Here is a 19,312-nt window from a genome sequence, read left to right on the forward strand (position 1 = left end):
GTGCTTTATGGTCATCATTTTACACACAAGCATCAGCAGGTGCACTGGAGCAAACAGCCATACTCCTAACGGAAGATAAAGCTCCTAATGTGGGATTCAGCTCGCAGATTAAGACACCTATATTTAGGTGTCTACAAGAAGGTGCTTAAGATAAGCTCCCACTGTGAAAAACAGAGACCTAGACCAGAACTCAGAATTCTAAACCAAGGTGTCCAGTTTCTTCACAGATATTGTGTACAATGATACCTGGCTTGACCCCTTCAAGTCCTGTTTAACGTGTGCTCACTCTGTGCAGATGCCCTCAGCACCGAAGAAAGTCCTGAACACTATCAGACATCCATCTTCAGGCAACTCCATAAGTCCAGCGATGCCTTGAGAGTTGTGCAAGTGGTCAGTGGAGGTATCTGCTTTGGAATAAACTGAAGAGCTCTCTGGGCTTCATCAACTGAATTAACTATCTCTCTTCATATAAGAATGGAAGCATAAATATAAGGTTCATGGGCAGACAACTCAATGCAGATATATCAATCCACAAATCCTAATCTTCAAGCTGGATCTTGTCTTGACTGCATTTAGCTAAAAATGCAAGAGCCTCAGTAAAGCTATTTAAGCAATACCACTGTAAGCTGGATAGCTTTATTTTTAAGTGCATGGAAGCTACAAAACCGTCAGCTGGAAGCAGGTCTCTTTTTTTTTTTTTTTGCCTTCACCTTTTTGTTCCTCCCTTCTTTATTTCTTCTTTTTGTAGCTAAATTGCAACACCATGTCCTGATAACATGGCAATAGCTGCATTGCCCTCTCCAATAGAGGACAATTGTTTCCTTAATGACAGCTGACAAGCTGCTTTGATATATCTCTTATTCCTATGTCTGTGTCAATTTTTTGAATCTAAAAATATTTAAAAGCTGAAATACCTAACTGACAAGAAACAGAAGGCATTCTTAGACACGGGCTACATTTATTGTTCTAAAACTAACTTACAGTGTGTGCCCCCAGGAGAGAGAGCTGTAGGATAAACCAAACAACTCCAGGGCCAATGGGAAGGAAGGCAAACAGTGCTTGCAGTGCAGTTTTAAGAAACAGTATTTACCTTCTTTTCACAGTATTTCCTGAGCTTCTATGCAACGGCTGATGGCTCAGCTTTAAAAGCAAAGCCAGGTGATGAACACACCGTGTATTTTGTAAACAGGCTAAATGTCACACCATCCCCATGGAACTCGTTACTTAGAATGGCATTTCACTCTTCCCAACAAATGTATAACTAAGTAATGAATTCACTGGATAAGCCAAGGGAGATTGAAAATGCAATACTTCTAACCAAAGACACAGAGGAAAGCAGAGCCACTTTCTGTTAGATAAATCTGGAAAAATGTAATTTCTGATTAGATTTGTTTAATTAAAAATTTTTCCTTCACAGGTGAACTGACTTTTGGTCCTGATTTAAAACAATGCACATACTTCAAACTGATCTTCTTTCCACATTACAATCTCAATTTCTTCTTCCAGCATTTCCTTGAAAGGTTTAGCTTTCTGTTCAAGCTTAGCATGGGTATCATGGGCTTCTTTCTTCTGTTCTTTATCCCAATGATGCTGGACATCACATTACAGCTCTAGTGCATATGTGATGTTTGATTTCCATTTTTCTTTAGTCAGTCCCAGAGCTTCAGTGTCTCATGTGAAGATTCTTTTTGGAGAATACGTAGAAGAAGACTACCAATTCACACAGCAAACACATTCACCCATGGGCTGGTCAACTCACACTGCAGACAAATTTGGGCAGCATTGTGAATTCCAGGAGTTTCTCATTTTGACATGGCACCCAGCTCTTCAAACACCTCCACAGGCTCCACCTCCTCTGCTCCAGCACAGGTTAAACTTAGGGTCCCCAATGGTATATTTTTTCTTTTACCCTCTATCATTCACCTCTGACTGGGACATCTTTCCTCACCCATTTGTCAGATTTTAGACCAACACTTTCCTGTTTCCTCCTATTCTCTTATATTCTACAGATGGTCTGCAGGAACATCAACAGGTATTTCCTTAAAAACCTCCAAATTCTTTGAGAAACACACCAACACTGATGTGTACTAAAAATATCTTCCCCCCAAAAACATCACACCAAGTGCTGAAATCACTACCTGCATTGCTAACTGATTTCATCATGTACTCATTCCTTCCCTTTTTTTAGCCTTACTATTAGAATGAAAAGTGAAGGAAGGTATTTTTTGCTGTGTGTTTGAACAAGGTTTGATAGTATGAAGTCTTGGTACAGGATAGGAAACCGAGATGCCATCAAAAAACAAAGAATGATGAAAAGGTAACTGGACTCTCAGCCTTGGTGGCAAAACCCACACAGTAACCATCAGACTTGAAGTGATGGCCTCAAGGGATAACCCTCAGATGCTTTCAGTACCTTCCTTTTTAACCAACCTAAGCTCTGCAGTCATCCACCAATTCAAGACCAAACTCTTTTTTTAAACCCAAGCCTTAGTAAGTATTTGTCTATGTGCTGTAGTTTCTCATCTGCAGAACATCTCTCACACTGTTTCAGGGATGTGCCCACGTGTTGTGCTCATGCCTTTCAATGAGATCCATGTTCTCAACACACATACATGCTTTGAAATGCCCCATCATGGTTATCCTGTGGTAAGATCTTTGATAATTAGGCAGATGTGATAGGAATATGTGTTAGTATTAATAAAATGAATGAGAGTATTTTTTCAGAATCAAGTTTTGTTTACACATTTCCTTGCAATCTTTGCAATACAAACAATATTGCAATACAAATAATATCTGTGGAAGAGAAAATGAAGTTGTAATCACCAAGTTTACTTGGAGTGCCTAAAGAGTTAGCTGCAGGAATAGTTGAAAGCAAAGGCATGCACACATACACATAGGAAGTATGCAAATATATGCACAGATAACAGATATATATCAACATATGTGTCATGCTAATAAGAGAGACTATGGAAATTGGTTCCTGTAATTCTGCAGGAAATTGTTTCTTGGTGAGGCAAAGGAATCTTGTGTGCAAATGTGTTATCTTTTCTGCCCTGCATAGCTTGAAATATTCCCAAGCTGGTGCTATTGGGGCTCCAGCAGCAGGAGGTGCAGGGATCTGTCTCTAGGCCTGTGAATGGAGCAGCAGGTGCCTTTTAAGCACCACATCTCACAGATTTATTAACCATAATAAATAAAGCACTGATGACTGGTCCACATGGTTACACTACAAATAGAGCTACACTGGTGGTTCCAATGATGGGAAATTACAGAAAGCAATCTAGTGGAGACACAGCACTTGATTAAGAGAGAATGAACCACCCATGTCTAAGCTGTTAGAAGCAATGCTTAATTGATAACAACATTGTCACTGTTCCGTGAATGAATAACCAAATTTCCTGGCAAAAGACTGGAAGCAAATTGGGCAAAACCACAGCTTATAGGGAATGCAGGTAATTTAGTTTTTTTTCTTCTAGGGAAGATTTTCTCTTTAATAGTGTGCATGCAGCTGTCCACATTATCTTACCCAGAACTGACTGATCGAATCAAGATAATATTCAGAAAGCTATCTGAAATAAATCCCTGTTTAAGTGGTTATTTCAGTTCTTGGCTGTCATGGCTCTTCCACAGAGGGAGTAAGAGAAAGGCCACTGCACAAGAGGGACTGGGATATAAGTACAGATATAAAGGTCTGGATTCACTATTATTTTTAGATGTCTGACACACGGGCACGCTAAGAAAAGGAAAACTACTCTGCACACAGAACATCTCCAGCTACAAACTCGCATCCTGAGAAAGCGTCTTGAGGGAACAAAGCTGTACTTTTGTCTCCCTGACTTAAAGCAGGTGGGGATTTAATGGGAAAGAAAAAGGGGGCTCCCCCATCCCTTCTCCCATTAACACTGCCAAATGCAGCACATCCGTTCCGGATTTCTGGATGTTCGACAGCCCGGCTGGAACAGTACAAATGTCCTTTGCATATGTGCAGTCTGTGCAGCATCTGGATGTGTCAGACCCGCTGTGCATGCTCTGCAGCATCAGCCTGCAGATGTGCAGTGGATCTGGCACATCCCCTGTGTGTCACTGCACGTTTGCTGTGCAGCATGTGACAATATGCTCTCTGGGATTGTCCTGTTGGAAACAGGGAGCCTAAGAGCCAGCTCCTACATCACCTGAAGGAGTATCAGCCACATGGTTGCCTGGCTTTGCCTTTCATTAATTGCACTCCTGAAAAGTAACAGCTCTCCCTTTCTAAAATTACAGCATCCTAATAACCATGACAAAAAGACCATATGTGTATGTGTGTTTTATATGTCTACAGCCCTTCTACTGGTAACATTTTTCACATGGTTTTATATCACTAATACTTTTAAACCTGAAATTGCAATTTACATTAAATTCTTCCCATTTTGCAAAAATCTCAGGCAGAGGTAATTAACCTTGCCAGACTGAGGGAACCTGACTTAGAGTAGCCCTGTGTAAGAGGAGAAATACAAACACAGTCAGAATGCAATATGGATCTCCTCCATAGTATTATAGCAAGTTGGTTTGCAAATTAGAGGAGAAGGGCTTCTGAAATAGGTAACTTTTACATGTATGTCTTGTCCTGAGAGAACTGTGAATCTTCCCTCTAGCCATCTCTTACACCATGTCTGGACAGCCTGTGCAAGTGTGGACAAGAGTGGCAAGAGTGTGATGTTCTCCATGGCTGGCAAGGGAAAATCTGGTGTCTTGAGGTTCTGTGGATCCTCTGCAGCATTGCTACAAATGCAGGGAGTAAAGCAGAACGCCTGCCACCAGCCACAGGTCCTGCCAGAGGGATGGCTGTGTGGAAAGGGCACAGCTCTACAGGCATGGCTCGGGTCCACACTGCAGAGATGTAGCCCTGCAGAATGTTCTTCCTTCAGCCTCCTCTACCAGCCTGATGATTGCTCCTAAAAGTCAGCCTGCTTCTGAATGGCTTGGATGTGAGCAGAGCTCAGGCAGAGATCCCTACTTGAAAATAGCACAGAACTATTGGGGTGCTTAGATTTTTACAGCTTCCTCTGGAATCTGGTGAGCTTGGGCCTATTTGGAGCTCTGTAAAAAGGCAGTGCCAAAAAGGGAATTAGGAACACATGCCTTCCTGTGTTTCACCAGCTTATTGTACAAAACCTCCTCCAAAGTATCCATGGTATGGAAGCTAGAGAAGTTTTAATAGTTCAAACGTTACTAAGAAGAGCTATTCCTTCACCCTTCCCATCGCTCCACTCTTAGGCAGACAAAGCCAGCAACAGCCTTCCAGACATCACCCTTTGGGTGTCCTGCCTTGCAGCTGGCAGCCCCACATCCATCCTACTGATGTAGGCATCTACCAGAGGCTCCCAGCTGCGGCACAGTTATATACAGATACGGACTGGAAAAGATACATTCATCGTGCTCACCAAAACGAAAATAAAAGAGAGGCCGGTTTCCTGCTGTGCTGGCTGCTCTCTCTCTAGCGGCCGCTTCCCGGATGTCACAGACACCAATGTTGGCAGTGCGGAGCATTCTTCTGGCAGCTCCTTCACTGTGTTGCAGTCTACACCGTACCGCGGCAGCTCCATTCGCTGCTGTAACAAGTTGAAAAAAACTAATTAATTCACGTTTAGTTTTTTTACATTTGTTACAGCAACGAGTGGAGCTGCTGCCCCCATGCAGTAGAGCACACACGCACACGCACGCACAGACACCACAGGACACCCACGGAGCCAACGCGGGTCGATGTTCCACTCTGCCAACATGGGCGTTAGGAATGTTAGCAAAGGTGCAGCGGGAGGACTGCATGTCCCAGCAGAGGGGGAAATGCCTTTGGATTTTCTTTAGTTTGTTGAACGCAGTCACAGAATGCGAATTCCCGCCCTTTCCCAGTGCCTCCAATCCCAGCAAAAGTCATGTCCGTTTCTGTACTGGTTTAAAGTACATCTAAAACCTCTATTCCCTTATAACACCAGATCCAAGTCCTTCAAAGCTTATAAATTCTTGCACTCCCCATAAAACAGGTTACAAAACAAAAATTGTAAAAAAAAAGGCTAATTGGTCATGTATGTTATTGTTGAGATATTAACAGAGCCTTACAAAAGGCAGCATCTGTTTTGTGATCCTACTTCTTCTTGGAAAGGATTCATCTCCCCTTTCCTAGTGAGCAGAGACTTCAAGCTGTTCAGATGAGTAAAGTCTTAGAAGGACTATGTCAAATAGAACCTTTTCAAGTTTTGTCCAAAAGGTAAGACAACAAAACAAACAAAAAGTACAAAGACAGCAAAAGACCCAAGAACAAATAGTACCCATTTCTGGAAGAAAATACTTTAATGCAGTAGAAGAAGTGTCTTCCACTATAATAAAATATTTCATTTAGCCATCAGCTAAATGATTGAGCTTAATATATTTACAAGAAAACAGTGGACAATATTTCAATTTTTTTTTTTTGATCCTATTATAATCATCCTTCACTTATCCATATTCCACATTCCTTGTGTGGGATTTTCTGGCAACTGGTTGAGCAGAAAACGTTCATTCCATTTTGTCCATCTTTAAAACAGCTTTAAGTCAGCTACATTCTCAATCATGACCTCTTCAAACTATTGAACGGACCTCACTATAGGACTGGCTTACAGAGATCCCTCTGCGCCTCCGTACACTGCAAAATTTAAGTATCACAATAGAGACCTTGAAAGGTAAATCTGTAATGTTCTCCACATTCTCTGTTTCATCATTACATGCATATGAATCCCCAGCAGTTTCAGCCATAGATATGGTTTGGCAAGAAGACTGTGAGCTTTATGGAGAAACAGCTCTATTTGCTTGTGTGAAGAAAGGAGAGTCACAACTAAAACAAATAAACAGCTTCTTGTACCAACTATGCCACTGCATTGAGGAGTGCTGTGAGGAAACAGTCTCTCCACAACCCAGCAAATCTAAGCAGGTCTCATGAGAAGCAGCTGTGAAGACTTATGTACGTTTGATAGTCGGGTTAGACCAATAAATATCCAGAAATGTAATAAACTGCACCTCTGGTATTGTGATTCTGTTGATTTGATTTGCTTCATTCTCTAATGGCTCCCAATGGTTCAGGAATGTCACAGACACCTTCAAACCAAGCTGTATCACTTCAGAAAACAGAGGTGTCTTTAGCATTGATCTCCTTTGTGGAGTTCCCACCAGTGGAGCAGACCAAGCGAAATCCAAAGGCACAAAATCAGCATTCTGCTATGGAGCTAGACAATATATATATAAAAACCTGACGAAGAGAGAACAAGGCAGTGCCTTCACACATGAGCAGTTTAAACAAAACCCCATCAATTCCACCATGAAGGAAGGATTTTGTAAAAGAAAAATGAAACTAGTGCTGAGGCCTGCAACAAAAACAAGGCTCAGAGAACAGACAAGCCCAAATGGAGCCTCTGTAAGGTCAGTGAGACCAGGAATGCACAGGCACACTCCTCTGAGACCAAGACAGAAGAGAGGTCTACACCAATACCTACAACTACATCTTGAACTTCATGATCCAGTGCCTCACAAGAGTGAAAGGACTCTGCAAAGTTCTTAGACATATATACGAAATAAATTCAATTAAGCAACACATTATTAAATTTAGTCTGAAGACATTCTTACACCTTTTGGGCAAGTGCATGCAGCTCATCCCTTGACACTGAAACAAGGTATGGGTAAAAGGTCAGCTGCCCACATGCCTTAGGACAAACTGAATTCTAGGGATATCTCTGGTCTCTCTAGCATCTTCAAAAGTGAGAGTTGGACAGGAAACACAAAAATGAAGGAAGTTACAAAGATCCAAGGTTCTCTTCCACTCTTGTGCATACTTCTGTTTAGAAAAATTTAAGTGGCTGAGGTGTTAATGAGTTAGGACATCACGTTTTCCTTTGTATTCTTGCATTCCTTCCAACAAACAATGCCTCTCTAACAAGACTAGGCTGATTTTAATTTTCCAGACATGACTGCCAAACCCACACCAACGTATGTAAAAAATGTACACACACATCAAAGCAGACATAAATATAAAAATACACATAAAATGGATGGCATAAGCTTATTCTGCAGAACAATAGCTTTGTTTCTGCCACAGGTATTTCTTCAGAGATGCAGATTCTTACAGAGGCAACTATCAGTACACTTGACATCTTCATATATGGCAAGCACAGATACACATACCGGGAGGCTGTGGCAGGTAGGCCCCAATTAATTTTGATCTCTTCTTTTCATATCCCTTCTGTGTGATGTCACCTGCCAAGAAAAGAAAAGGAAAATCAATAAGATGTAGGTAAAGACAGTGTCTAGCTGCTTAATGGCAGCACCATCAGCTTAGCCATGACTGCACTGCTCATCTGTTGTGACAATTAGAATGAACAAATGAAAAATGCAGAATACTCATTCCACCCAGAAAAATACCTCCATTTAGGCCAGAGCCTAAATTCTGGCAAGTAAATACCCAGCCTTGACTTATTTCAGCACCAAAGTCCAGCAGCACAGAGTTTTAGAACCACTTTGATGTGCTGCACTCTAGCATTCAAAAGCTGCAGTGACCTTCATTAGGTTAATAAACAATGGATTATATAGAATGCATGGGCTTGTAGTGGCTGGCAAAACACATCACTGATTAGCATTTTCTATCATTAATGGGATTTTTCCAATCGAGCATGTCAGGCACAAAAGACTTGAAACTGCTGCTATATCATTTCTGCAATATAAACATTTTAGCTAATTCCTGAGCAGTACTGAGGAACAAAACCAAACCAAAAGAAATCTACAACAGATCCACTAGAAAACAGTAGCATAAAGACTCTTTGTCTGGCTTTCCACTTAAATCTAAAACAAAAAGTTTGGAGACAAATATCTGTATTTCCTAAATTCAATTAAAATGATACTTCACTGTGTCTCAAGCTTCCCCAGGTAAGCTGTGGGGTTTTTTTAATATAAAGAGAAAAAAATATTTTTCTGTACAAGTTTTTTAACAAAAAATTGTGCATAATTAGTCATATAGAACAAAATACATAATTTTAGTCTTAGAGTTTGGAAGATGTTTGGCACCAATGCTGAGATACAGTCCTGACTCTGGAGCTAAGTACTGAATTTAACACATGCATATATGCTTGTGTTCAATATAAGCAACCCCAGACACTAAAAAGAATGTTAGATTTTAAAATTAAAAGTTTTTTTAAATAACACCATACCCATTGCCCTTTCAATAGGCCTATCTGTTATTATGAGACTCATCATGCAGCTAAGCTGAGTTGCAACCCTGGACTTGTATGTCAAGAAGAGGAGCTTTGGCAGTAAGGTCCAGCTGGACACAGCAATGTGAATCTATTTGTGCTCTCTCATCCCTGTGCTCAACCTTTACCTAAGGACACCATTTGCAAGGGAAACAACACACTCATTGCAATCCCAGCTGCTCTGGCAAATGGATGCTAAATTAGCACCAATGTCTGCAGGTCTGAAATCAATAGCTACACAAAAACATCTTTAAATGCTACTCCTTGTTGAAACACCTTTTCTTGGGAATGGTTCCAGTAAGCAATAAGGAGGCAAAATTCTCCCAACCTCTCTGCCAGTGTCCTGAGCCAACCTCTGGCCCCTGCTTCAAAAACAGTCCTTAAAATAACACCTACACTCTTCACTCCCGTATCTCAAACTGCTCTACAAAAGAGCTCAGCTAAAATATCTGTGTTTTCAAATGAGGAGAGTGAGACTGAAGCACTTCAAATGATAACATTCCCATATTTACGCAGGGAAGAAGTGGCAGACTTGGCAAGAGGTCCTAAGCCTTTAAAGTTCAAACCCACTGACTTTTCAAGCACATTTCTTCCCATTTTGAACACTTTTGGCATGTGTTCAAACTAGTGAAACAAGCTCCCTCTCCGTTGTAATTATCAGCTTCTCACAAACCAGACACTAACAATAGACACCACTTCATTAAAATGTTTTAATGAAAAAAATGTGCTTGCTTTTATCTGAAAACTATAAAATGTGAACAATTTTTTCTTTTAAACTGTTGCTAAACAAACTACTGTTGACTTCCTGTGCTCATCAACACCAAATTCTCACTCATTCCAGACATATCTTGAGTAAAAATTTTGCTTTCTTATTTTACTATTGCTCTTTTAGGAGAACAGAGATACCCTATGGAGAACCACAGTGGTGTGTGCAAGCTGGCAATGCCATTTTAGACCTGAAACTATTAACAACAGGTGTTTGGCTACTGGCTACTCTTCCACACACATGGTGGTACATGAAAACCTATACACATGCAAATCAATACCTCAAGCTATACATTCCAGACATGGTTCATGCAACCTGCACCCATTCCTGCCTTAAAATTTCTTCCACTAGTTTATAAAGGTGTATTTGTCCTTAATGGAAAGAAATGACAGGAACAAGCAATTTCTTTGACACCAAAATGTACCTCTTGTCAGTAATATGCTTTCATTCAAATTGCAACCCAGACTCACTGTTTTCAAGTTCACCATAAAATAATTACTCTGAGCAGAAACAACAGTGACTCCTTCCCCAGACCAATGACTCCACCAAAAAATTAACAATAAAATGACTTTTTGAGACAATTTGGTATGAAACTATTTCCATTTCCAGGAGCAAACAGCAAATTAATTTGGAATTATCACTAAACTTTCTATAACCATGTCCATCATTTTCCAAGTAACCAACTGTAAAAAACAAGTAAAAGCAAAATATAAAATCTCCACAATTTTCATTGTAGCATCACTTTCACCATTTTGAGGTGGAAGGAAGTCAAGTGTATCATGTAGTCTGGGGAAGTATTATGCTTTATTTATCAGGATTAGTACTATTTGTATTCATTTGTATTTTTTCAGGTAGACTGACTTCAGATTATAAACAATAGCTTACTAACCATTAAAATATTATTGTGATATTTGTAAAACTATTGCATTTAAAAGCTATGTTGAACTCATTGCGAAACCTCCTAATATATACTGAACACAGCTCACCAAAAGTGAGGTGAGCTTCAGCTCTGTTCTCATCATAAATCACCATTCACTCAGTTTTCTCAACACAATACTAAGACCTTTGGACTGTGTCCTTCCTTCCTTTGCAAAAGAATGTGATAATTTTACAACTAACATCTGAGGAGCAAACCTCTGTAGGTCTAGCTAGCTCATGTTCTTCCACAGTGCAATACTGCATTCAGTCTTGGCTTTCAGAGAGCATCAACACGATAACAGGAGCTATACTTTCTTGCCCTGGGAAGAGACAATTTATGGTACCTTTCTGTTTTTAACTAACTTCTCCTATTGAAAAGCCAGCAGACTCTAGGAGGGAAAAGGGTCTCACCCACAATGCCCTTTGAGCAGACAGTATGTGTTGGGGTTTCTACCTACTCTCCAAAACCTCTTTATTTAGCTTGAGATGCAAATGTAGATCTCCTTGCACAGGGGACAAGGCTGGCAATGGGTTTAAGGAAAAGGTCCAGGCCATGGATGGAGGGATGATAAGAAGACTCCAGCATTAAGGGCATGCAGGAGCAGAAGCAGCACATGGCTTCAGGGTGTTCTGGGGATAAGTGTCCCTGGGACAAGACACCATCACATAATGTCACGCACTGGTGGCATTTCCATTTAGCAGCTCCCTGCAGACCTCTGCTCTGCCTGTCTTCTGCCGTGGCTCTCACCCCATCCCCTGGCCTTGGCTCTGCTCCCAAGAGTTCTGTCCAGCTCTGCTGCTTCTCAGCTTCATCCCACAGCTGGTTCCCAGCATGCCTCCTCCTCACTCCCTTCCTCACAGGCTGCATTCACTTCACTGCACGCAAGGATCTCAGTCTCCTGTTTGCACCAGCATGCTCCAGGTCTTTTGCTCTTTTCCTCCTCACCTTCACTGGTGATCTGACAGGTTTCCACCATGGGAGGCCCCAGGTGTATTCCCTGGGGGGTACTGTGCCCGGGGGTCAGCAGGGGAGAGCAAAGCACAAACCTGAGAGACCTGAATGCACCAACAGTAAGCGTTACTCTGCTTTTCTCCACATTTAAAATTGGCCATCCAAGGACTGCTGAACAACACGCATGCAGTACACTGACCCTCTTTCACCAAAACAAGTTCATTTCTATTGAAATAAGTCTTAGAAAGTCTCTCCAGGCACAAGAGGGAAAATGCCACATTTGCAGTGAAAAGGACAGCACAAACAAAAGACCCTCCAGCCCTCCAAGGAGGAAGGTTGCCCAGTAGAGCCGAGCACAGGACCTGGGCTCTGGCAGTCTGTGATCCTACTGCCATCTCTTTTATTTGTGATTTGTGCCCCTGTTCCTGCAGCTTCCCCAGCTGCAGATGGCAATGCTCTCCGACACCACTGCCTGCAGACAACAAGTATTCTGTAGCTGTATTTAGCAAAGCTGTGCTGGAGTGTAAGTTCATTTGACTGTGCTCATCACGACTGTTACTGCTTGCGCTGGACCCTGTGTTTTCTCTGACAATTTACTGGGTTTTCCTCTTTCCTTCAAAATTGCTGGATTTCTGCCTTGTTACAAAGATAATGGTCTAAAGCTGGGGCAGGTGGGGCAGAACATTGTAACTAAAGCACAAACCCATCACGAGCAAGAAAGGATTGCCAGGTAGTAGAGAGCCACACTGGAGAACACACGTTGAGGAGTAAGAAATGCCTGTAAACGTTGAAGTCATTCCCATTATCCTATCCCCTTTCCAGGCCTCTCCATGAGTCAGCTCCATCCATTTATATGTCATGTCCTACACTGAATCACACCTCAAAATGAAAAAGCACATTTTGTAATCAGCAAATTATTGACTTTTTAGTGTTTTTGTGAAGGGAAGTTTATTAAATGCGAAAATATTTCCACATGAAAATATCTGTGCATTACCACCCTTCTTTCAAGCATTTGCACTTTCAAAGCTGAGAGTGGTTAGAAACAATGGAACCACAGAAAAATGAGGTGCTGTGCTGATTTCATGAAAATAAAATTGTTAAAGATGATATAGCACAAAAGTTTCATTTTCAACTGAAATACCTATGAGCTGATCTATTAACACTTCTGAAAACAAACATGTCCAGTCTTGAAGAACTACTACCATGATATATGAAGTAAATTTATTCAAAATTATTGCATTATACAGGGGAGGGAAAAAACCAAACCCAAAACCCAATACAAGTTAAATTTTACCATATCTTTATTTTTTCTTGGAAGATACCAAAAATTCTTCCTGATATCAGCCTTTCACGACACAGCATAGGTAAAACGCTCACGACAAAACCTGAGACCAAAATCACCTTGTTAATGCAGTGAAAACTTAATTTTGTATTCCGTGATCTCAAAGCCTGACTGATGCTGCTATTTTCACTACACATACATGTTTTCAAAATGAAATTTCAGGCTGGGACTTTGAATTAGTTTAAGGCACTTATGGAAAAATCCACCATGGGAAATAATGCAATCAATAACTCCTCTCAAGCACAGACTAACATAGAGCTCACCGGTGAGTGTCTTTCCCTTGCCCATGATTTTCTGCCCTCTAAAGATTCAATTTTCTGTACGACTTGTTTATTGCTGATGACTCAAATTCAGTGTCAGCATCTTGGCAAGAGGGATTTGAATGAAACAAAGCTCCTCATAAAGAGAACGGTGAGTCATTTACTTCTCCCACTCATGATGCAGACAGTCTCCCTGTCTGGTCTCCCAAAAATATGCCAAGAGACAAAAGATTTCATTCTGGAGGGTGCAAGTACAGAGATATGAAAACCCCAAAAATATATCTCATGTAACACATACAAGAACACAAAAATATATATCAGGAGTCATTTTCCTTTCCAACGTCTTTTAAAAATGGTGTTTAACCACAGCAGCAGCTTAGAAAACTGCTCAGAACTTGGATGAACAAACAAATGGCAAACTATGGCAGTGGGCAGCAAAATCAACAGGATCCCACACTTTCATTGCAACCAGTGCCATAAATTACAGAACTGCTCAAGTGCCTTTAAGGAGATTATGCTGTAGCTTAAAGGTTTCAATGGCAATTTTACCCACCTATAGCTGAATTCCTTTTTCTCCCAAGGATACATTTTGTTCCTGTTTGTTGCAAACAAAGCAGAAAATGGCTGAATTTCAGTGAAAGATAAGGAAGAATGATCCATGTGTACTTACAATGTGAAGCTTATAATGTTTCCTAAAGAGGGCTCTAATTCAGTAGAAAATGTTTAAACAGATTATACTATTAACAGGGAAGGTCAACTATTTTAACAGGGCTGAAATAAGAGATTCAAGGTCTTCTGAATTTTGAAAGTACTCCTGTTTAAAATAAATACTTTCTTCCCATTGTTTTGGTAGAGAAATTATGTGCTGCATAACCTGCTGAGTGCTTAGTTTTAATTCAAATTCTACAGTTTTAAAGAAGTATGGGAGCAGCAAATCATTTCATATAGAAGCCATTTTTTAGTATCTCCTCCTTGAATCCCAGAAGACTCCTTAATGACTTTCCCCACTTACTTTCTGCTCCCAAACTCTTCAGCACATTTTTCCAATACCCAAAATACTCCTGGGCTTCAAAAGAAAGAATAAAAAAGCACTGGAGGGGAAGGAAAAAAAGCCCCCCCCTAAGGAACCCTGAAGCACCTAATTGAAGCCAATTAAAACAATCCCAGGGATTTTGTGACTCAGACTTTCTCGGGGCTGGCGAGCAGCGGTGTCTGCCAGCGGTGTGGCTGTGTGCCAGGAGCCAGGAGAGCTGTGGAGACCCTGAGCCTTTGAAGATGGGAACTGTGTGGTCCTTGGGCATCCCGGAGCTCCCCCGGCACGGGGAATTTGCGCGGCACTACTTTTATGGCCTGGATTATTGTAAAGTAAACAGAGGCTGGTGGAACGGTGAAGGTTTCCATTCTCAGTGTCAAGGGTTTATTTCATTATTTAAAGCTTTAACGAACACTTTATATAATGAAAGCAATCCTTGCCATTTTTGGAATTTTATGACTGTTAGGACCCTTCATAATGTTGTTTTCCTTCCTTTATTGCTTTATAAGGCTTATGGGGCACCCTTGAAGTGTATATCCTTTCTGCAGCTGCTGGAAGCTCATCTTTCATCTCTCCACTGGCTTTCCTGTTGCCTATGAGGCATTTGCCTGTTCTAGTTATTCTCCCTGTCTCTAACACAAACGGTGCAGAGTCAGATCTTGCTCAAGATAAAAATAAAATACAATTCTGAAAAGTACGCCTAAGGAAACATTCCTGATAAATGTTATTTAATAGGCAGGCTTTATATTTCAAGTTAGAAATGTTCCCTACAGAAAGATAATTACAGCAGTAATTCCACTTATCATTATTTAGAATTTACAGTTCAGAGCAAATCACACATTTCCATAAATGCTGTGCTGCGCACTGCAAATTTCTGTCCCGATTTTTTCCTAACCCTGAAAATGCCTTGGAAAAAAAAACAGCAGCAGGAGGAGGAGGAATCCCAAAAGAGGAACATATAATAGATGTATGAAGCAAAATTGAGAATACATATCCAAACAAGTCTGTGTGCATATTTGCTCCTTTGGGTAGAAAAACATGTTCTGGCTTTTCACAAGGAAAAACCTGCAATATTGAAGTAAAATTGCAAAATTCATTAAGAGTGAAATTTGTTATTTTAACACTTCTCCAGGAAGTAGCCTATGAAAATAATTATCCTGCCTGCAACCTTGTGCTTTTAACCATCTTTTCACTACTTTGGACATTACTAAATTTAACTTTAAAAGTCCAAATGAGTTAATCTTCTTGGAAGAGAACACAAATCTTCCAAAAATCAACAGATTTCTAAATCCTTCATCCATAATTCTGCTCCCAGTATACTGATGCATCACAGTATGACTGCAGATCTCTTCCCAAATTTCAATTCAGAACAGAAATCTGGAACTTCTGTTTTCATATGGTGGAAAAAAATAGACAAACTGCTTTTAGCCAATATATAGCAGTGTTCTCCCTATTGACTAGGGTGAACCATAAAGCTTTTGTATTTGGTATTAGTTATGCTAGTCAATAATAGAACTGATTCTATCTACAATATCTAAAATAATGTTATTTTACCCTAATGTGGGTTAAAGCCATTACGTTGATTTTAAAAATAGGTATTTAGAGCAGTTGTACTGTAGTATTAGAATGCCAAAATGTCCAAATCTCTTCCCACAGTTTTTGTAAAAATAGAACCTCTTCTGGGAAAAAAAAAAAACCAAAAAACCTCTTCATGCAAATGCAAATTTCCACATACTTTGACAGTTAGATGCAAAGAGAGAAAAGCACAGATATCTTAACTACCACGGGAAAACTGAAGCAGGAATATTCCCTTTTAAAACAATTTGAAGACCACTAATGGTTGTGGAAGAATATTGAGGAGTTTTAGGTAGTTGTGAACAGGGACAGGAATTACCATGATAACTATGCTGAGTGACCATAATGTCTTTAAAAATGCATCACTTGGGAGATCATTGAACTTAATAATCTCATCTACAATTTTAGTGCACCATGTTTTGCCACATGATATGTATGTCTTCGAAGAATTTTTTAAAAAATAATAGTTTATGAAGGGAACATAAATGTCTTCCATGACAATATTCACATATTTTTTGCTGAAATGATGGTGCTTAGTTTACTAAATTCAGTAGATAATTTATTTCTTATACTATCCCAAACTTTGTTGCAAGCAGTCCAGGATCATAAATGCCTATTGCCCATAAAAGCCTGATCCACCCATCATCTGGCTTTCCTACCCCCAATAGGGGAGACCCAATCCTCTCATAAGCTCCAAGTGCCCAAGGGTAATTAATGTGAACAATGCAATGCTCAAGGAAACCTCCAGACATCTCCAAGTTCTGATAAGCAATTCTCCCAACAACCTAACCCACATCCCTGCTGCCTTCATTCCAGTCCCCAGTAACTCCAGATCTTTTTTCAAGCTTTCCAACAAGAGTAAAATAACTTGTTTCCATCAAAAAAACCCCAAAAGTATAGAAACATATTCATTTTAAAAGCATCTAAAAGAGAACAACCTCCTCAGACACACGGTCCAACATCCTGCTAGATAAGAACAGCAGATCAGAGTGAACACCCTTGCTTTGAGTGATGAGCACTCTACCAACAACATTGGATAGTTACTCACATCCTCCCTGTCTCAGCAGATTTTTAACCATTCTGTGCAAAATAAAACTACCTCAATTTAGAGTTCCCATCTTAGAACTGAAAGATGGACATCAATGGATTTACCTAAGAGGTGAGATGTTGTTTCAAATCTGGAGGAGAAAGAAAATTTAGTTTTATGTGCCTTTACACACGCCCTTCTACATGAAGGCATCTTCTCCAGTTTTATTTTGTGAGACAGGCTGGACATGGTGCAAAGCATAGAGTAAGTCACATAAATTTTAAAAAGCCCACACCTCTTTCTATATTATTTTGTCTTGGCTTTCAACTACATTCTTGCTATGATGGCTGCAATGGACCCTTATGCTATCTCACCTGGGAACACAGGTTTCACTAAGCAGAAGAGCACTTAGACACAGCAGGAGGTTGCATTCAGGTACATTTTATGAATCTAATCAACATCCTCTGACGCACATTCCACAGTTCAAATAATCCTAAGCAGGTACAAAATTGTGTTACTCTCCTATCTCTCACACAGTTGAAAAGTAACTCAGGCACAGAAAACACCACACTCAGGAATTTCTGAACTGTAATTCCATAGTGCATAAATACTGATGCTGTCTTTCCAAGGAAATCCATTCAGAATTTTGTGCCTCAGTATTTCCCTTCAGCTCACAAGGCACCAGCTCCAAAGCAGACCATCTGCATTTCATTTCTGTCCCACTGAAGGCCAGTGGTGAACTGCTGACTAGTGAGACAGACCACAGAGGCTGCCTGGGGAATAAACAGAGCAACCTGGAAATGATGCCTTCCCTGAATAAGCTTTGTGGAGGGAAGAACTTTGGTTTTATTCATAAACCTCACTGCTCACTTTCACTTGGGAAGAAACTGACCTTCCATTTTACCAATCTTATCCTTCAGGAGGTCTTAAAAGGTGCCAGACAAGTACATGGTAACTTCTGGGTCACTAAGTCCTGTGTACTGCAGGAGAGCTTGTCAAACTCAGGAAGAACTGAGTCTCATCTGGAACTAAATTCAGCTGTACTATTAATTTTTTTTTTAATTCCAAGCTGTTATAGCATCTTCTTTACCATTTTTTTGGATTTTTTCACTAATCTGGTTCTTTTCAATTTGAAATAATTATTTCCCATTTAATAATATAAACACACATATATATATATATATATATCTCTACATATACGATAGCACTGGCTTTTAGATAGATATATATATATATATATATATGTATCTCTACATATATCTACATATACTATAGCACTGGCTTTCCTGGTTCCTTGGTAGACAAAATTCACTTGTCTAAAAAAAGTGAACTACCACAATAAGGCGAGATCAGGCAGTTTTGTACAACCTATCTAATCAGAGATAATTCAGGTTGTGTTTTATCAAGTTTAAATTCATTTTTGCTTTTAGCATTCCAGTGCTGATATTATCTAGTTGCCTATTTCAGCAAATTTTTCTTCCGCTGTTATTAATATATAATAACCACAACACAAACTTAAATAAAAAGATAAAGGCTTCCCAAACTGCACAGTTCCTGGAAGTTTTTATTTTCCTACTAACATGAAAAAACTAAACACTCATTTCTATTAATATGCAGTTCAAAGAAACCCAGTTCATATTTTTAACCAAATCTGGGCCTGAAAACTAAGGAAAATGTATGCAGAGCAAAATGATCTACCTATCCTGGAATGCAGAGTAAATGAAATCTGTCTCTGGACTCAAGAAATCAGGAAAAATAATCCTCATTTTAAAGCCTGCAAATGCAATTTAGGTTGATATGTTAAAATACATTTTGTTGACAGTATATTTGATCCAACAGCCAGATATGACAAAACGAGTAGCTATTTAAAGGCTTTTGCAATACATGAACTGCAACTCATGCTAATAAGACACCCAAACCACTTCATCTTTTCTATGTAAAAAACTACATTTGAAAACTGTCACTTGTGTACATCCAAACCACTGAAATTCCACTTTTAAAAGAAATAACCTAAAATGCATTCATGTCATTTTCCCACTTCATTCCACAAGGACCTCAAACAGCAAGATGAATTAACATCTCAATTCCAAGCATGTTGCTAAAGGAACAGAAAAGCCCAAAAGCACCTCGCTGTTCTCCTGTTATGTGGGCAAAGTGTTTATGAAGCACTGGAAATATGCATCCTTTGACT

At 39.9% G+C, this 19,312-nt stretch overlaps 1 protein-coding gene across 10 annotated transcripts in view; it reads right to left on the reverse strand.

The window, feature by feature from the left end:
- The window catches only part of DIP2C (DIP2 acetate--CoA ligase C (putative)), a 306,943-nt gene that overhangs the window by 134,830 nt on the left and 152,801 nt on the right, over window positions 1-19,312 (reverse strand). For 5 of the 10 annotated variants that reach the window (XM_085050310.1, XM_085050308.1, XM_085050305.1 and 2 more), the window contains exons 2-3: window positions 8,188-8,259; window positions 5,424-5,591 (exon numbers count right to left, since the gene is read on the reverse strand). In XM_085050310.1, the coding sequence (XP_084906436.1) occupies window positions 5,424-5,591; window positions 8,188-8,259 (240 nt within the window). The remainder of the gene's footprint in view (window positions 1-5,423; window positions 5,592-8,187; window positions 8,260-19,312) is intronic. The other 5 variants (XM_085050313.1, XM_085050312.1, XM_085050307.1 and 2 more) reach the window with 2 other exon arrangements.

This window comes from Lichenostomus cassidix, chromosome 2, assembly GCF_008360975.1.
Source record: "Lichenostomus cassidix isolate B80296 chromosome 2, HeHo_3.0, whole genome shotgun sequence".
Taxonomy (NCBI): domain Eukaryota; kingdom Metazoa; phylum Chordata; class Aves; order Passeriformes; family Meliphagidae; genus Lichenostomus; species Lichenostomus cassidix.